This window comes from Cervus canadensis, chromosome 2 (assembly GCF_019320065.1).
Source record: "Cervus canadensis isolate Bull #8, Minnesota chromosome 2, ASM1932006v1, whole genome shotgun sequence".
NCBI classification, from domain to species: domain Eukaryota; kingdom Metazoa; phylum Chordata; class Mammalia; order Artiodactyla; family Cervidae; genus Cervus; species Cervus canadensis.
In genome coordinates, this window is record NC_057387.1 from 16,262,777 (window position 1) to 16,282,619 (window position 19,843).

A 19,843-nucleotide genomic window follows, 5' to 3' on the forward strand; every position below is an offset into this window, starting at 1 on the left:
GTTGGGGAAGCTCGGCTTAGATCTTAGTTACTGTGAGGCCAAATTTATATGTTCTCTTTTTACTTTCACATCAAATAATGATGATACTGAAATACCTTGGGCTAGGCTAGTTGACAAGGGATGGGAACTTAACATTGCAAGTAAGAACTTAGAACACTGTGGTTATAATAAGGTAAAGAATCAAATGTCCAAATATCTTTAGGGTGTTTAGAGTAAAGGTGAACCTCTTGTTTTCATATAGTACATGGTTGTTTCATCTGTAGGTGCTCTGGAGTGAGGAGAACTTGCCAGGGAACTGACACACGGATTCACCAAGTCCCTCCCTTCCTCAAGAGGAGAGATCCAGGCAGGAGAGATCCTTCCTTGCAAGAAGAAGAGGGCTGGAGGGAGGTGGTTTGTGCTCTAAGAGTCATGGAGCTGTGAACCTCAGAGTCTTCTCATATGCATTCACTCTTCCCCTCTACTTCTTGGGAAACATCTGTTCATCTTTTATGCCCTAATTCCAGCATCACTTTCTCACAAATGTGCTCGGTGACCTGCTCTTTTCCACACAGCACGATCATCATTAGAGATGTTGTGTTCATTTGATTGCTTTGCGCCTCTCTTTCCCACCAGGATGCAGACCTCATGGGGCAGACATGGTGTGTTTTTCTCCCAGGAATATCCCCAGTTCCTAATATGGTGTCAGGAGCACTGGGTCACCCTGCTAGCTCAATATTTGTTTCACAAATCAAGTATAAATGTTCTCGATTTCTGGATTGTGAGAAGGATCTCATATTCCAGTTACTACAGATTGAATTTTGCTATAGATTGGTTTTTCTAGTAGTTTGTATGGATGTGAGAGCTGGACTCTAAGGAAGGCTGAAAGCCAAAGAATTGGTGCTTTTGAACTGTGGTGTTGGAGAAGACTCTTGAGAGTCCCTTGGACTGCAAGGAGATCCAACCAGTCAATCTCCTTTAGGAGATCAATCCTGGGTGTTCATTGGAAGGCCTGATGCTGAAGTTGAAACTCCAATACTTTGGCTACCTGATGTGAAGAACTGACTCATTGGAAAAGACTCTGATGCTGGGAAAGATTGAAGGCAGGAGGAGAAGGGGAGACAGAAGATGAGATGGTTGTATGGCATCCCTGACTCAATGGATGTGAGTTTGAGCAAGCTCCAGGAGATGGTGAAGGACAGGGAAGCCTGGAGTGCTGCAGTCCATGGGGTCACAAAGAGTCAGACATGACTGAGCAATTGAACAACAAAATAGATTGAATTGTGTTTCCCTGAAAATTCATGTGTTGAAGCTTTAATCTCCAAGGTGATGGTATTTGGAGATTGGACCTTTGGAAGGTAATCAGAGCTAGATGAGATCATGGGGGTGAGGCCCTCATGAAGAGATTAGGGTCCTTATAAGAAAAGATATCAGAGAGCTTTCTCTCTCTCTCTCTTTCCCCTTACTAGGTCAGGACACAGTGAGAAGACCCCAGGGCCTGAGAGGGTTCTCCTGTCTAACAGTTGGAAATGAATTGTCCGAAGAGACACATGCGCTGACAAAGCAAAAGACTCTATTGGGAAGGGGCGCCTGGGCAGAGAGTGGGAGGGTAAGGGAAGCCAGGAGGACCACTCTGCCATGTGGCTCACAGTCCCGGGTTTTAAGATGACGGGATTAGTTTCCAGGTTGTCTCTGGCCAATTATTCTGACTCAGGGTCCTTCCTGGTGGCTCACACATTGCTCAGCCAAGATGGATTCTAGCAAGTAGGATTCTGGGAGGTTGGTAGGACACATGGCATCTCTTTTTGACCTTTCCCAAATTCTTCTGGTTGTTGAGGACTTGTTAGTTCTGTGTTTCTTACCAGGACCTCCTGTTATAAAATAACTCATGCAAATGGGTTCCTATGGTGCCTGGCTAGGGTGGGTGGTTTCAACCAGTTTTCCCCCTAACAGCTCCAAGCCAGGAAGACAGTCCTTACCCAAAACTGACCATGCTGGGGCCTTGATTGTGGACTCTAGCCTCCAGAATTGTGAGAAAATAAATTTCTGTCTAAGTCATTCAGTCTAGGGTATTTTATGGCACCCAGAATTAAGACTCCTATATACCTCAATATTTTATTTTAAATCTCTAGGTTTTAAAGTAATAGTGTCTATCTTAATTGAAATGCAAAACTAAACATAATATGCAAGCCCAGTAAAGCATGTCTCCAAGCAGTCAGGTGCAGCTTCTGCTTTGTAGGGTGGTTGTTGGTGTGCTGGCCTAGCCTCCCACTTCTGACTTTGAGCTCCTTGAGGGTGGGGACCCTGTCTTCTTCCTCTCTGGATTCCACACATCTAGCCAGTGCGAGGCATAGCCAATTGGCAGGGCTTCCTGGAGGCTGGGGCTGAGGAAGCAGCTGGGGAACCTTGGGCAGCCGCACCCTTTCCCAGGGAGGAGGTACCTGGGATTATTCACAGGGCAGGTCCCCTGCTGTCAGCACCTGTCTGGTCTCACTGATTCCCTCTCGGTGCTGTGAACTGTGGACTGAGCAGAGCCTGGCCCTCCTCTTCCTCCCCCTCTCTTCCTTTTGTTTGGGCTCCTGGCCTTTCTCTTCTCTCTGGAGAGCTAGGGCCCATTCTCCATTCGCGGGGAGAGAGTGCCCTCTAGTGCCTGGGAGGGTGAAGGCTGAGGAGGAGGGCAGGGCCAGAGGCCAGCCTGAAAGGAGGCCCTGCCAGCCAATGAGGGGTGAGCCGGCTGCAGCCTGACCTGTGGAGCTGGGAGAGCAAGGGACCCGCAGGTATTTCTAAGTATGTGTGTGCACGCGTGTCTTCTTGAGAACACCCTCTATCATTGGAGGGATTGGACTCTATCAGGTTACAAAGTTAACATGGTGGAGAAAGTTCCCCTGATCTCCACTCTTGAATTCTTCCTCCAAATAAGAAAACTCTCTACTTAAATTGTTCTAAATGGGTTTGGTTCCACCATGCCTGGATCTTTCTTGCCAAGGCTGTGGGTCCTGGGATCACCTCTACCCAATTTCTTTCCTTTCTGACTAGCCTGGAATCTTTGTCTATTATATCTCACTTGTCTCCTGTTCTAATATTTCATCTTCGTTTTAAGTACAGAGAATACATAGCAATATGAGCCATGGTGGGTGAATTGTGGCTGCAGCCTGTCCTGCTGGCTAAGTGTTTGCAGTTAGAGGTAGGGGTGGGAGACACCAGAAATTCCTGCCTTGACATGATCAGGGGTTGGGCTCAAGCTTCTCTACTTTGGCTGTGTAATGTGACAAGCTCGGGACAGCATTTGCTACTTTATCATTCATGGTTGGGGAAGCACCATGATCAAGTGACCAGAGTCTAGACCTCCTGTTGACCAGAACTGATTGCTGGTTTCTAGGTAGTTTTGCAAGATGCCAGCTTCTTTCCTGGGAGACCAGCCTACGGGGCTTCCATTTTGGGCAAGTGAATCCTTGCCTCTTGTTTGACCGAAGAGGGAAGCTCAACACTTTTCCACATTAGGTGACTGCCTTCCTTTGTGGAGGACTCATTTGTCATCAGGACACAGTTTTCTTGAATGAATGGATTCCTGGGTGTTGATGGCTGAGAGGTTGCTTGTACTGATCCAGGAAGCTCTTGTATGCTCATTTTAAACTGGGGTTCTAAACATTTTCCATCTGAGAACTACTGATGATAACATACAATCTCTTGAGGGCAGTCATCTACCCCATTTGATCTCAAACCTCCCTCTACAGTTTCTTAGTAGGATAATTTGGGAGAACAGTTGATATTTTGGTTGACATCTCAGGGAGTCAATATTTCATTTGGATTGAATTGAAGTAAGCAGTTCATTTCTGCCTGACACAGCAGAAAATATTTCTGCGATGGAAGGGACATAATAATCCTGGAGGTTAACCTCTTGGGCCCTTGTTGTGAATCTCCATCATCAGAAACTCAAGCAGATTGTGGAGAAGTTCCAGGCAGAGGCTTTCAAGTCAGACAGATCTGCCCCTTCTAACTGGGTAACTTTGGGTTAGTGACTTAACCTCTCTGAAGTCCAGTTTCCTGATGATAAGTACAGGTCTCATAGGTCATTGTAAAAATACTTAATAACTGTGAAGTCCTCCTGGAGAAGGAAATGGAAACCCACTCCATATTCCTGCCTGGAAAATCCCATGGACAGAGGAGCCTGGTGGACTGTACAGTCCATGGGGTCATGAGATGGACATGAATTAGTGATTAAACTACCACCGCTACCTCAGCAAATACTTGCAATATGGATGTGATCAGTAATTGGTAAATACCGTTATTAGAACCATTCTCACTTGAGAAGAAGTTAGATGAGCATCTGTCAGGAATCTTTGCGAATGACGCCCACCCCTGCCTCTACTGTAGTTTGCTTCTTCTGAGCCTCAGGGTTCTCACATATAAGAATGAGATTATGATAATCTCACAGTGATGAGAGAACAGACTCCATGTGATTTCAAGACCATGAAAATTTTGCATCTTCTTTATGTCCCTGCGTATGTCTCCTAGCTTACAGTCTAAGAGAACTTGAATATATTTTGTGTCCTACTGTTGTGTGAAAATTGTATAAATTTCAATTATGTTCAATTGATTCACAGTGCTTTTCAGGTCTACTGTAGCCTTCTATGTCTCTGTATATTCATTCTGTTAATTTTTGAGAGTTTGATATTGAAACTTCAACTAAAAGTCTTAATTTATTTACTTAAAAAATAATTTATAGTGGAACTATATGTAACTTTGTTCTGTGTTTTCCAAGCCTCCTGTAAATCTGTTATCATACTTTCATAATTAAAAAAATAAAAATAAAAAAATACGATTACGAATATCTTATGGGGATTTTATAAAAATTAAATATAAAATAGCACCACTAACATGTAAAAACATCCACACAGAGTTTATTCAAATAGTTACTCAAGAGTTTTAGAAATTATCTGTGCTGGAAATCTGTAGATGAGGCACCGGGCTCCTAGGAGGGTCCATGAATTCTCAGGGTCATAGTAGGCTGGTGGCTAGACAGAGGTGTTAGCTCACCTTTATTGAGCATCTGCTAAGGGTCAACCTTGTCTTGAGGACCTTGAGAAGGCTCACCGGGTGCTGGCCTTCAGGAGGTTCGCAGTTTGGCAAGGAGGCAGACAGGGGCCATGCAATTGGTAGGTGCTCTGTTTGAATGGTGAGGATGATTGGTCTAACTATCGGTGTCTCCCCCAGGGCTGTGATCCATACTCTCCCTGCTGGTGACCTAAGACCACATGAGGATGCTGCTATGGTTTCTTGCCTTGTCTGCTTTGGATCTCGCGGCCTGGGGTGAGTTTTCTTTTACTAGGTCACAAGTGCTTTTGGCATCAGCCCCAGCCTGGTTTTGTTTGTAAATTATCCTCTCCGGGATCCTCATCCCTCCCCATCAGCTATGTTCCCTATCGGAGTCCAGCTCAGGTGCCCCCTCCCCAGCTGAGACGGGCTCCAGTCCTCAGCAGCCTCTCCAAGCCTGCCCCGTACAGTTTGGTGTCAATGTCATGGTCAGGCATTTGCTCCTGATGATTTCACAGAAGGACAGAACCTCAGAACCATGATGGAGACCCTTAACAACTTAGTCTTGTAGACAGAGAAACAGGCCCCATTGTGGCAGTGACTTGCTCTAGGTCATCTGACAATTTGGGGGCGGATGCAGAGTCTAGTGGTTATGAACATGGGGCTGGGGTCAGACAGCCTGGCTTGGAATCCAAGTCCACAGCTTAAAACCCGTATCATTTTAAACAAATAACCTCTTCCGAGCCTCAGTTTCTCATTTGTATAGAGGGAGTAGTTAATTTGCTTTGTTTATTTCACAAAGTTGTTTTAAGCCACAAATGTGATAGTGCCCTAGAAAATGCTTTGTTAACTACAGAGCTGGTCTGTGGGTGACATTGTTGTTCCAGTGACATTGCCCCCATGACCTCTGGTACTGAACAGACAGAGGAGAATGAGGCATATTTGTGATGATTTTGTGTCTGTGTGCTTAGTCGCATCAGTTGTGCTCTGACTCTTTGCTGCCTCATGGACTGTAGCCTGCCAGGATCCTCTGTCCATGGGATTCTCCAGGCAAGAATACTGGAGGGGGTTGTCATGCCCTCCTCCAGGGATCTTCTGGACCCAGGGATCGAACCTGAGGCTCCTGCATTGCAGGAGAATTCTTTACTCACTGAGCCATCTGGGAAGCCCATTTGTGGTGATTAATCCTCCATTAATCCTATCTTAAAAAAAAATCAAGTTGGAAGGGCAGTCACAACGATCTGTAAATTTCTGTATTTCAAGAACCTTGCCTGGATCACTAGGTGCTTAACATATGAATACATGTTAACATGATGACCAACTTGGTATGTGACCCTCTGATCTATTAATACATATACAGGTGAACTGGGAATGAGCTGCCCAGCTGAGGAGACAAGAGAGCCTGCATCGAACCTGAAATGAAGGGAGGCTTGGGGAGGCTGGGGAGGGTGGGAGGGGCAAAGGCCTCACTGGGGCAGATGTGAGAGGCAGAAGCAGGGTGAGGCCAGATGCATCTGTGGTTTTCCTCTTTCTTGTTTCCTAGAGGAAGTCAGGTGGGTCAGGTGGGAAGTTATCTGGGGAGACCCAGAGGCTGGGGCTGTGGGGTCATGGGAGGAACATGGAACCGGTGCCTCTGAGCTGGTCCAGGTATTTTCCAAGGACCAGCAGCAGGCGCAGTGGTCCTTTGCAGGGGATTCCCTGGAGTTGTCCTGGAATGAGACCCAAGCCAGGGGGCTGTTACAGGAGCTTCTGGACCTGTTTGTTGGCATCTCACAGCTCATTCACACAGGTCGCAATGGTGAGGCATTTAGTGGAGGTGCTGCCTGGGGCTTTTTAGGGAGACAGAAGTGTTTCTTAGAACACCACTATGGCTAGGCGGGGTGGAGGGGGTAGGGTAGAACCACAACTCCTCCCATGGATTGTCCTGAGTCCTTAGGCAAAGGTGGGTTCCAGAAGGGAGAGGAAACCCAGGGAAAAAAGACAAGGATCCCAGTCTCTAGCTCTCAGGGTAGAGATACCACTTCACTCAGGCAGTTCCCGGGAGCTCCCAAGTAAGGATAATGAGGGAGCCCTCGGGGGTCCTGGGGTCTTGGGTAGGGCTCTCACAGCCTTGCCCACAGTGCATGTCCATCTGAAAGAGGGAATCCCCCACCCCAGTGTTCATGGGGCTTCCTGTGGGCTCTGGCTGGGGAGCTGCTGGTTTCAGGAGAGTGACAGAACTTTCCTGAAGAGCCTGGTGGTCTACAGTCCATGGGGTCGCAAAGAGTTGGACAGGACTGAGTAACTAACACTTTTACTTTCACTTTCAAACAAGAGATGGAGAAGGGAAGGGGAGGCTGTGGTGGTGCCGGCCTCCTTCTGGGGCCTCTCCCATCACAGAGGATTCAGGATGGCCTGGACAGCCTATGGAGGGCTGGCAGGGCCTCAGCATACCAGCCTATTTCCCCTCTCACTTACCCCCAGGTGTGCCCACCATTGTCTCCCGCAAGGAGTGGGGAGCGAGATCCCTGACCTGCAGGGCCCAGCTGACCCGGCCTGTGGCCTATGTCATCACGGACCAGATCACGGGGATGGAATGCGAGGAGCAGAACGCGTGCAGTCAAAAGCTGAGGGGCCTGCAGTCCCGTTCCGTCTACACCAAAGGCTGGTGTGATGTGGCCTACAAGTAAGAGGCTGGTGGGGTCCCTGGAGCCCATGTTTGAGTTCTCCTTTGGAAGGGGTCTCCTGTTCCCCCTTCTCTGCATTTCTTAATCTCCCATTCATGTTGCTTCTCTAATGAATAAAAAATGCTAATATAAACAGAATCCAAAGGGGTCATGAAATGGACCATTGTGAGCCACATATTCAGATGTGGTCGTGGCCTCTAAGGGTTCCAGGAAAGAAGCGAGGGAGGTTGTGTGATAAGTACAGTCTCCCCCTTGAAGCTCGAAGAACATTTCAATTTACGAAAGTCTTTACAATTATTACTCAAGTAGGCTCTCCCTGCCACCTTGAAGAATGGGCAGGAGAAATATTACCACCCCTGTGTCATAGGTGAGGATGCTGTGGTCTGGAGAAGTTAGAGAATTTGCTGAAAGTCACTCAGAGAAGGAGTGTGAATTCAGAACTCTTCCTAGGCTGCCTACTAGTCCTGCCTTGTTCCACTTCTGCTCAGAGACAGGGCTTTTTCCACCAAGTACCCTGAAGGGCCACCTCACAGTGAGACTGGGATCCCATAGGAGATGTTCCACTGGGGATGCGGGGAGGAGGACCTGTAAATGTGTGAGGCAAGGAGAGGCTTGTGTTGTGCACTGAGTATGCTCTCTGAGGATTATCAGCGGAATGGATGCCCACAGCCTCCTCTTTCCCCCTTTTTCTTTATAGAAGAAGAGAGAGAGGGAATGGTGCTCTCCTGCCTGAATTCTAAGGACAAGTATAAATGCTTTCTGAATTATCCACTTTGCGAAGGGTAACCCACATCTTATGCTTGATTTATTGAGACTGCAAATAAGTAAGGGCAGCTGGAAGCCCCCACTGGAGTCACCAGAGCCCCAAAGGGCCAGGGTTGGGGGTCTTCCTGTCTGCCCTCTGTGGGTGCCATGTTCCCTACAGCTTAGCCGCTGAGCCTGCCATGAGTGCCCCCATCACTCTGCCATTGTCACTGCTGGGTTGCCTACTTCAGCCACTGCGTCTTGCAGTCAGGTTTCTGGGGTGGCAGGGTAACAGTCTCTAGTTTGTACGATGCAGTTGCTGTAGCCACAGGGACTATTCACTTTGGACTGACCAAAGGCTGCAGGGACAGAGTATCTCAGTACCTGAAAGTACTGTGGCAAAGCCAGGGACCCGGTGGACACAGTGAGGCCCCCACCTGGTCCTCAGGCCGATGTCACTGCAGGGTAGGAGATCTGTTCCCCTTCATTCCGGGTCTTTGGCGACTTTGGGGAAATGTTCTTTCTGTGCTCAGTTTGCTGTGGAAATTCATGACCTGTTAAAAGCTGAATGTGTAAGAGTTGTGAAAATAAAGTTTTAAGACTGTAACTGGAATGTGGAATATGAGAAAGTTATAAAGAGAAGAGGAGGTAGAAGGAAAAAAAATACTTTGGCTTCAAAAACTAAACTGGGAAAAGGAACATCCTAACCAAATTTCTGTGATAAAAAAGAGATTAGGGATTCCTAAGGAGAAACTGAAGAAAATGTTAACTTAAAGGAATCCCTAAATTCTAATCAACTGTTTTCAATGTACAAGTGCTTGGTCCTATAATTTAAAAACATGACCAATGGATTCTCATGCCCTTGAACTAAAGTTCTGAGGTTCTTGAGAGTCACACATTGGAATTCTACTTTGAACCAAATGAGTATTTTTAAATTGAGATTCTGGGAAACACAGGTAAACTAAGTCACAAGAAAATTAAAGACATATTCCTGTATCTCTTGGAAGTCTGAAATGCATTATCCCACTCCCTTTCACTGTTATGTCATTGTAACTCATGAGCCTCTAGAACTTTTTGCATTCTGAGGATGGGTGAGAAGTTTTCTGTTACAGAAATTTGCCATTTAATCATGTTTCTTGCCTGGCAGCTTCCTGGTTGGGAATGATGGCAGGGTGTATGAAGGTGTTGGCTGGAACATCCAAGGCATGCACACCCAGGGCTATAACAACATCTCCCTGGGCCTCGCATTCTTTGGGAATAATCTAGGTAATTGGCACCCCTCTGACCCTCTACCAAGGAGTTGTCTACACTGTCTTCCGTCACTCACTCTTGTCTTTTCAGCCTACATCATGTTGTTCTTTCTGATGATGGCATCTCTCTTGAAGTTCTTTTCTCCCTTGGATTCTATGTTGGGGCATTTTTGGAGTTCTCTTTCTCCTCTCTGGTCTGTACTCCTGTGAGACTGCTGAAGCCACCACTGATACTGCTTGAGCTCACAGTTATTGCCATCACTTTGAGAGTCTGAAAAAAGTGAAAGTCGCCCAGTTGTGTCCGACTCTGTCTCCAGGCCAGAATACTGGAGTGGGTAGTCTCTCCTTTCTCCAGGGGATCTTCCTGACCCAGGAATTGAGCCAGGGTCTCCTGCATTGCAGGCAGATTCTCTACCAACTGAGCTATCAGGGAAGTTGATAATTAGGAACTGGCAGATGCAGAAAAATATGGCTTCTCTCTTCCTCCAGTGTCTCCCATTGGTAGAGCCCAGCCAGTGGCCAGCAGGCAAGGAAGTCTGGGAAATGTAGTCTGCAGGTTTCTAGTCCTCAGCAAAGCACCGGAGAGCACAGAGTAGGCCATGGCTGATTCATGTCAATGTATGGTAAAAACCACTACAATATTGTAAAGTAATTAGCCTTCAATTAAAACTAATAAATTAAAAAAACAAGCCAACAACAAATAACTGGCACCTGCCAGGATCCTCATCTTCCAAGTGGGGCTAGTAATAGCATTTATCTCAGAGGTTTTCTATGAGGATTACATGAGTTAATGGATGTGAAGAGCACTTGGCCTCCTGTCTGATTGTGGAAGCTATTTAATAAACACAGTCACCTTTTCCGCCAAACTAGGACATTCCTGACTTGGTCAGGTGGGCCTCCTATAGGTAGCTTTCACTGTCTCCGAGTGACTCCACATAGTGATAGAGTGGATAAATAAAGCACTTGGAAGAAGTCACCAACTTGGTTTCTAAGAGCTGTGTGTAAGTACTTCTTTGTCTCTTAGCCTCTCTGTCCTGGCTACTGGACCAGTTTCTTCTCTTCTCATCCATCAGTTATTTAGGCTCAAGGGGTCAACTTATCCTCCCTCTACATCTAGACCAGGTTGGAACTTTTTGCTAACAGTTCTGTGCTCCATGTCATCCTCTCTCAGGCAGCAGTCCAAGCCCCACTGCCTTATCAGCCGCAGAGGACCTGATCTTCTATGCCATAAAGAAGGGTCACCTATCACCCAGGTATATTCAGCCACTTCTCTTGAAAGCAGAGAGCTGCCTGGTCCCTCATCAGCCACTGATGCCCAGGAAAGGTAACGCCTCTCCATCCTGCCTCATCCTCCTCCCCGTTACCACCCAGCAACAGTAGGGAATGCTTTTTCTTATTGGTATTCATTGGTTTCTCAGACCAAGAACATCTCTTGCTGAGATCTGGAAAATTCTAAGAGGGCACCCTCCTGGCCTCTCCTTTTCACTGGAACCATATAGCCATGGAACCATTCTTGACATAAATATATATGTACACATGTCTTCACTCAGTGAATATTTACTGAATACCAGGCACTCTTCTAGGTACTGAGGGTGCAGCTGTGAACAAAGCAGATAAAACTTTACATTTAAGTAGCGAAAGATAGAAAATGAATCCATAAGTACAATATATATGATGTTAGATGACATCAGGGTTATGGAGAAGAATAAAGCATGGAAATGCGGTGGGGTAAAATATATATGTATTTGTGTATATTACATGAATACACATACACACGCAATCTCTGTCTCATACTCTCTCTCTCTCACACACACACCTCCTTCTAAAAGCAAAACAAGCCAACCTTCAACATGACCACAGCACACTGAGAAAAACTTGGGTTCACAGATTACACTGACATGAGTTTGAACAGTCCAAGAAGTTGGATAATAAAAATCACGCACTATTTTGGAAAGACAAGCAGCAACCTAAAACCAGTACAATTATAAGCGCTTTTGATAGTTTAACACTCTCTGCTAGAGTGGATCTTGCCTAGGACTCAGGAATGTTTTTTATTAAGCTTTTTAAGTTGCAAATCTTTAAAATTTATCTTGCTTTCAGACTGGTGTTGTCTTCATTAATAACACTTTTACGTGTGTAGAATTCTTTAGAGATTTCAAATTACCATATGCATGTGCTCGGTTCAGAAAGTCAGCTGATTTCTGCACATTGGTCTTGTTATATAAGTACACACATCTGCATTTATTTGCAATGCATATTCAAGCATGTAGGTATCAGTAGTCTTTTCCCTTCTCCTCACATACTGATTTCCATAGTTGTTATCAGAACTTGACTTTAGCCTCTGCCCGTTGGCTCCAGCTGCCTGACGCAGACAATCCCTATCTAGACTTTCCCAGAATCCCACAGAATCCCACACGTTAGGATGTGTTAGTGGTTGCCAGAGGTTGGGGAGTCTGAGGAGTAACCAGCCTGCAGTTGTGAGATTGTCCACATGTGGGCACAGGCAGATTCACATCGCATTGTTTTTTCCCTCTCCACAGCTTGCCCCAACATCATCACAAGGTCAGCTTGGGAAGCCAGACAGACACACTGCCCTACAATGAGCCTCCCAGCCAAATATGTTGTCATCATCCACACTGCTGGGGCAACCTGCAACGTATCCATGGACTGCCGGATCCGTGTCCGAGATATACAATCTTATCACATGGACACACAGAACTTCTGTGACATCGGATATCAGTAAGTGGGACTGGTGCAAACTTGACCCTCCTTTTCTTCAAGGCTATAGGAAGGAAGACTTGGGGAGGGAGCCAGTGTTTACCAAGCTCTTCCTTTGTGCCAAGTGCTTTACATAAGACATCATCTTTTTGTTTGTGCAGGATTCTGGACTGAGCATTCTTCAGAGCCTAGCTAAGGTTTAGTTATCTCCCCTGGGCATGTTCTCCATGAGTGGTTGGGAAGACTCTGAAAGGAAGATGTTAAAACAATAGAGATAAACCAAGAGTGTGAGACCCTTATGGGAGGCTGTCAACAGACCATGCCTTTTAAATGTAATCCCTTCCAACCAGCCAGAAACCCAGACCCTGTTCACTCCCTGCTGCCCTTGAGCCCAACCCCAAACTTGCTCTCTCTGATGTTAGAATCCTGCAATACCTCTGGTATTGCTTACTCCATTTATAGACACAGGAAACTTTAACGTCTCTGGACTTCTTTTGCCTCCTCTCTGCAGTAGGGCAACAATACCTTATCTATTTGATAATACCAAGTGAACTAGAAGAGTGGGAAGCTTCTTAAACATTCCCTTGGAATTTTCATAGAAGAAATTTAGGGTTAGAGTATGATAACTTTTAATTATTAGTACTAATTTTAATTTTATTGGCATCTAGTTGATTTACAATGTGTTAGTTTGAGGTATACAGCAAAGTGATTCAGTGATAACCTATAAAAGAATAAATTAAAAAAAAATTTATTTATTTATTTACTGGCTGGTCTGGGTCTTCATTGCTGTGCAGGTTTTCTCTAGTTGTGGGGAGCAGGGGGTGCCTATTCTCTAGTTGCGATGCAGGCTTCTCTTTGTAGTAGCTTCGCTTCTTGACGAGCATGGGCTCTAGAGCACAGGCTCATGGTTATGGCTCATGGGCTTATTTGCTCCACAGCGTGTGAGATCTTCCCAAATCAGGGTCAAACCTGTGTCTCCTGCATTGGCAGGTGGATTCTTTACCACTGAGCTACAGGGAAGCTGTGACTTAATCACAACAAATTTTATGAAGTCTCAGGTGGGTTTGTTTTGTACATGTCCTGGTGGCTCAGATGGTAAAGAACCCTCCTGCAATGAAGGAGACTAAAACTAAGATCTTGGCATCCGGTGCCATCACTTCATGGCAGATAGATGGGGAAACAGTGGAAACAGTGGCTGACTTTATTTTTCTGGACTCCAAAATCACTGCAGATGGTGACTGCCGTCATGAAATTAAAAGACGCTTACTCCTTGGAAGGAAAGTTATGACCAACCTAGACAGCATACTAAAAAGCAGAGACATTACTTTGCCAAAAAAGGTCTGCCTAGTCAAGGCTATGGTTTTTCCAGTGGTCATGTATGGATGTGAGAGTTGGACTGTGGAGAAAGCTGAGCTCTGATGAATTGATGCTTTAGAACTGTGGTGTTGTAGAAGACTCCTGAAAGTCCCTTGGACTGCAAGGAGATCCAACCAGTCCATCCTAAAGGAGATCAGTCCTGGATGTTCGTTGGAAGGACTGATGTTGAAGCTGAAGCGCCAATGCTTTGGATACCTGATGCGAAGAGCTGACTCGTTGGAAAGGACCCTGATGCTGGGAAAGATTGAGGGCAGGAGGAGAAGGGGATGACAGAGGATGAGATGGTTGGATGACATCATCGACTCGATGGACATGGGTTTGGGTGGACTCTGGGAGTTGGTGATGGACAGGCAGGCATGGTGTGCTGCAGTTCATGGGGTCACAAAGAGTCGGACGTGACTGAGCGACTGAACTGAACTGAACTGAACTGGCTTCGATCCCTGGGTTGGGAAGATCCCCTGGAGGAGGGCATGGCAACCCACTCCAATAGTCTTGCCTGAGAATCCCCCATGGACAGAGGAGCCTGGCAGGCTATAGTCCTTGGGGTCGCAAAGAGTTGGACATGCCTGAGTGACTAAGCATATGTCTCGTTCTGGGCCGGCTGCTTTCTCCTCTGAACTCCCATTTTAAAAACAGCCTCTGTAAGTAGGAGAAAACTATGGCTGCATTTTACAGGATTTCCCACAGCCTTGCTATGGTTAGTAAGCTTAGTTAATAAAGAATTAAATGTGGAAATTCCAAATGGAAAATGCCAGGAGCTGAGGGAATGTTAGTTTCCTTTCACATTCTTTCTTTGGGGACTGGCTTGATTTCTGTCCTTTGACTTTGGAGGCCTGTTATGGTGCTCACTCCCACTGCAGCCTCAGGATACAGCATCTGCCACTCTGGCACCAACTGTGCTTGGTATGGACAAAGGGCCCTCTCATTCATCATTTCTTACTTTTTCACCAATATTTATTGGGGTATCCCTGGTGGCTCAGCGGTAAAGAGCCAGCCTGAAATGAAGGAGATGCAGGTGCAACCCCTGGAGAAGGAAATGGCAGCCCACTCCAGTTCCTGCCTGAAAAAAAAAAACATGGATAGAGGAGACTGGTGGGCTACAGTCCATGGGTTCGCAAAGAGTCAGACACAATGGAAGCAACTGAGCATGCATGCATGCTACGTGCTTGGTGCTCAGCAAGATGAATTAGCTCCTTCCCTTGGGGAGGAGAGAGGATAGTGAACAGTCATGACGATTGTGAGTGTTGGCACTGGGATGGATGAGTAACAGAATGTGCCAGGGTGGACCTCTAACAAGACTTCGGAGGACTGAACGGTATCACAGCAGGGCTTCAGCAGGGAGAGGCATCCACACGGGGACATGGATACGGAGTGGAGGTCAGTCAGGCAAAGAAGGATGCGGAGTGTTCCAGGCAAGAAGGAGCAGCACACACAAGGGCCTGGAGTCCAGACAGAGCACAAATGAAAGAAGCTTGCGTGCTAAGTTGCCCCAGTTGTGTCCGACTCTTTGCGACTCTATGGACTGTAGCCCACCAGGCTGCTCTGTCCCTGGGATTCTCCAGGCAAGAATCCTGGAGTGGGTTGCCATGGCCTCCTCCAGGGGGTCTTCCTGATCCATGGATCAAACCCGTGTCTCTCATATCTCTTGCATTGACGGGCATGTTCTTTACCATGAGCACCACCTGGGATGCCCACAGAGAAGCTTAACTCCTACCTAAAATAGACAAAGAGGGGAATGGTGAGAGGGAAGGCTGGAAAGGCTGACAGAAGCCACCGCACAGGGGCCTGGGCATTGGTCCTGATAGGGTGACTCTATCTGAAAGGCAATGGAAAATCCATGCCCTATGATGGGATCTGTATTTAGCAAAACCACTCTGGGGGCTGTTTTAAGCATGGATTGGGAGGAGGTAAAACTCTGGGCAGACAGCTTTTACAGTAATTCAGACAGCAGGTGATGGTGACCTGGAGCAGCATAGCAGCTGTTGGCATAGAGGTAAGTGGAGAAATTTAAAACAGGAGAAATGGTTGACAAGCCATGAATGTTGATTGGATAGGGCTGGGAGAACGAGAGTGAGGCATTCAGTCTGATGCCCAATTTTCTGGCTAAGGAAATTGTGGAAGAAGATGGGTTTGTTTGGACATGTTGGCTTTTAGAGCTTGTAATTGAGCTATGGCTTCCCAGCTGGCTCAGTGGTAAAGAATCTGCCAGCCAAGCAGGAGACACAGGAGATGTGGGTTCAGTCCCTGAGTTGGGAAGATCCCCTGGAGAAGGAAACAGAAACCTACTCCAGTATTCTTGGCTGGCAAATCCCATGGACAGAGGAGCCTGGGGGGCTATAGTCCATGAGCAGATATGAGTCAAAAGAGGGAAAAAGTGTTGGACATGACTTAAGCAACTAAAAAACAACAACAATTGGAGTTATAAGACTGGATGGTTGTCCAGGGAGAATGTGTTGAGTGAGAAGAGGGAAGGGGTGAGACCAGAGTCCCGGGGAGGAGAACAAGTCAAGAAATTAGTGGCCAACAAGATCAGAATAAAAATCAGTTTTCATTACTAGTGTCAGCATGTGGCAGTGGACTGATGTTGCTGTCATCATTGCTTGTCACTGTCTGTCTTCATTTCTTAGGTTCAGTGACTATTTCTTTTTTTTTTTTTTTGCCCTTTTGTCTCTGTTCACATTGGCACATATGGTAAGAGTGATAGTAATGGTAGTGATAATAATAGCAAGTGGATGAAAGGATGAATTAATGATTCAAGGAGTGAATGAAGCCAGTTGTCCCCAGAGTAATTTTCTCCTTTTCCCTTTGCCTAACTTTAGCTTCCTGGTGGGCCAGGATGGTGGTGTGTATGAAGGAGTTGGCTGGCATACCCAAGGCTCTCACACATACGGATACAACGATATTGGCCTAGGAATTGCCTTCATAGGCAACTTTGTAGGTAAGGGGTAAACATGGGGCAGAGGGACTCTGGATGATGAAGTATTATGTGAAATATCTGGGAAGCAATGGGGATAAGATGCATTGTGGTGCTTGACAGTGTCAGTGGGATGCTTAAAGCAAGAGGCAGGTCCCCAGGAGTCCCTCTCAGGCAGAATCTTTCCTCCAAATTCACCTGTACCAATACCCAGTTCTATCTGTTTTTAGAGCCATGCCCAACACAAGCATGGAGCAAGAGAGAAAAAAGTCTTTTGCAAACTTTGGTGTTTTCATAGCACTGTTGGCAAATGTAGCGTCTTCTTTGGTAACCATGGCAACTGCACTGGGGTGCATCACTATCTCTTATGGACAAGCAATGAATGGTCTGGTGCTGTCATGTCTGCCCCGTGGTGACTGTTGAGAAGTGGTGTGTTGAGCTGCAATTATTTTTCAGAGAGGCTTTGAACTTTCTAGAAGGCAGAATCAGGGAGCACAATGACCTTGTTTTCCCAAGAAACTTACAGGAATTTGTTGGCTATGGTGGTGATGGGGACAGAGGGAGCCTGGGCTAGGTGCTTGTCCCTGCCCAAAGCAAGTAACCTTGAGACCCTAGTGATTGCTGGGCTAAATGTGTTTTGCAGAAAAACCACCGAATGCCGCAGCGCTGGAGGCAGCTCAGAACCTGATCCAGTGTTCCGTGGTCAAGGGGCATCTGGTCCCCAACTACCTGCTGGTGGGGCACAGCGATGTGACCAACATTCTGTCTCCTGGGCGGGCTCTGTACAACATCATTAAGACTTGGCCTCACTTCAGACAATAAGGGAACCCAAATTCCTTCCAATACCACCCCCTCCCGAACCGTGGCTCCTGAGTCTCCCCTTCTTCACCTTCCATCCTGGCTCAACACCTGTGTCCCCTCCCTGCCAGCCCCATCCTGTTTCTTCAGCTTCAGGTTAGTATGATCATTTCCTAACTAGTGTGATCAGTTCCATATGATCAAACCCCACAGTGGGGCATTCCAGCCCTCTGAGTCTGCACCCAGCCTCCTTCCCTCCTCACCTTCCTCTCCCCAGCACCCACCTCCTCACCCAGGTGAGCCTCCTTGTCCCTTTGTACACACCCCTCTCCTGGTGTGCCTTCCCCTGCCATTGTTGTAGCCATGCACTCCGGGAAACAAACTTACTCAGAATGACAGTGCAGATAGTGGAGTGCAGTTTATTACACTGGCGGGCCCAAGGCAGAGTCTCCTCTTAGCCAAGGACTCTGACCGACTTTGGTGAAAACCTTATATACCTTAAGTGTACTGCTCAAACCCACAATCCCAAGTTCCTTAAACCTAGCCTGGAAAGTCTTAAAGGGAGATACAATCAGGTTACAGCCATGATTCACAATCAGAAGGGTCAGCTGGTTATGCATTGTAGCCTACACCAATGAGTGCCATAAAGATTACAAAGGTGATTGACTACATAGGGGATTAATACATTCTTTTTGGTGATGGGAAATCTTGGTATGGAATCTGGTGTTTATCAGTCCAGGAGGCCAGTTCGGCCATAGGTATATTATCCCCATGGCTACCAGGCACATAGTCCAAAGCTCACTGAAAATGCAAGATGGAGTTTCCTTCTTTTTCAAGATGGAGTCAGCTTGGCCTGTTCCTTTCCTCGCTCACCATCTGCCTGGCAGCTCCCAGCCTCACACGTGACCCAGGTCAACAACCCAGCCCCTCCTCTCTGTTCACACACTACCTTATCCATATTTGTATGCCGCCCTTATTTCAGGGCAGTGATTATTTATAGAAATTCTCTCCACTGGGTTGTGAGTTTGTCCATTTTCATTCATGTCTGTGTCCTCAGTTCTTCAGCAGTGTCTGGAATACAGAAAAGTGAAAGTGAAAGTCACTCAGTCGTGTCCCGCAATTTGTGTCCCCATGAACTATACAGTTCATGGAATTCTCCAGGCCAGAATATTGGAGTGAGTAGCCTTTTCCTTCTCCAGGGGATCTTTCCAACCCAGGAATCGAACCAGGGTCTCCTGCAATTGCAGGCGGATTCTTTACCAACTGAGCTATCAGGGAAGGTGCTACAAATACAAAAGTCATTGGAGAAATGGATGAATAAAGGAATGAGTAGACCAAGTCCTTGCTCCCCTTTCCAATTTGCTTATCATCCCCCTTTTGGGGAAGACTTGTTGGACAATACCTCATCCCACCAGCATTCTCTCTGTTCTGTTGCCTCCCAGTCTGAGACTCAGAGCTTCTCTGGCTGCTGTGGTTGTTGTGTCTCCAGAGTCCCGTGTCCCCATCCTCCCAGAGCTCCCTGAGGGCAGAGGCTGTGTCCACACAGCCTCTATGTGGACTGCTGCTCTCTGTCCTTCCCCGTTTGGGTCTGCTAGGCATCAAGCTGAGCGGGGACTCAGAGCTTGGGGCTCTGCAGCCCTCCGTCCCTGGGCTCCTCCTGCCCAAAGTGAAGCCTCATCCTTTCAGATGGGGGAAATAACCTCCTGCTGTTTACTAGAAGTTCCAGTTCCATAGGAACTGGAAACTACCTGCTAATGGTAGTTTTTCCTGATCTGGAAACAGGGAAAGGAGGAAGAAGGGGAGAAACCTGGACGCCCCACCTCCTCCTTTGGTATTTTGGTCTTTGCTTTTAGAGTGTTTCACACCTCTTAGAACAAAGCAGGTTCAACCTCACATTTTCACAGCTGTTTGTGCTTTTCAAAGACTGTCCCCCAATCTCACTGGATTCACTTTATCCTCAGTGTAGGGTATAGTTCTGGTGAGGCAGAAGAGGAAAGACGACCTCAACAGAAGTAGGTTACCTTTATTTAGGCAAGGAGGGGTGACAGTCGTCCTAACGACCAGGCTGAGCGCCCAGAGGGATCAGGGAGGCTTCATACTTATAGGGAAGTTTGTGGAAGTGATAAGGCAAACGTCAATCAGGCGGGATATTTTGAGTATTCTTTTGTTGAGGTGACATTTGTAGTTGGGCAGGGGGTGATAAGTCTTCTGGGTGGGTGTAGGGGGTGGTAGGTTTACGGACAGGGAGTGATAAGTCCCAGATAGATGCAACCAGCCTGGAGCATCAGGGTGGAACTAAAGTTATACTTTATAAAGTTTTCTCCGAAGTTAGATGATTCAGCAAGGGCCTTTGAGACTGTTGT

The 19,843-nt window shown here is 46.8% G+C and overlaps 1 protein-coding gene across 3 annotated transcripts in view; it reads left to right on the top strand.

The window, feature by feature from the left end:
- The window catches only part of PGLYRP3 (peptidoglycan recognition protein 3), a 37,637-nt gene extending 18,491 nt beyond the window's left edge, over positions 1-19,146 (top strand). The window contains exons 1-8 of one of the 3 annotated variants that reach the window (XM_043456500.1): positions 2,428-2,766; positions 5,194-5,289; positions 7,477-7,678; positions 9,571-9,689; positions 10,845-10,997; positions 12,214-12,412; positions 16,588-16,706; positions 17,326-19,146. In XM_043456500.1, coding sequence (XP_043312435.1) covers positions 5,235-5,289; positions 7,477-7,678; positions 9,571-9,689; positions 10,845-10,997; positions 12,214-12,412; positions 16,588-16,706; positions 17,326-17,504 — 1,026 coding nt within the window. In that variant the 5' untranslated portion in view covers positions 2,428-2,766; positions 5,194-5,234 and the 3' untranslated portion in view covers positions 17,505-19,146. Of the gene's footprint in view, positions 1-2,427; positions 2,767-5,193; positions 5,290-7,476; positions 7,679-9,570; positions 9,690-10,844; positions 10,998-12,213; positions 12,413-16,587; positions 16,707-17,325 lie in introns of those variants that run through there. The other 2 variants (XM_043456490.1, XM_043456484.1) reach the window with 2 other exon arrangements.
- Positions 19,147-19,843: the final 697 nt, after the last annotated feature.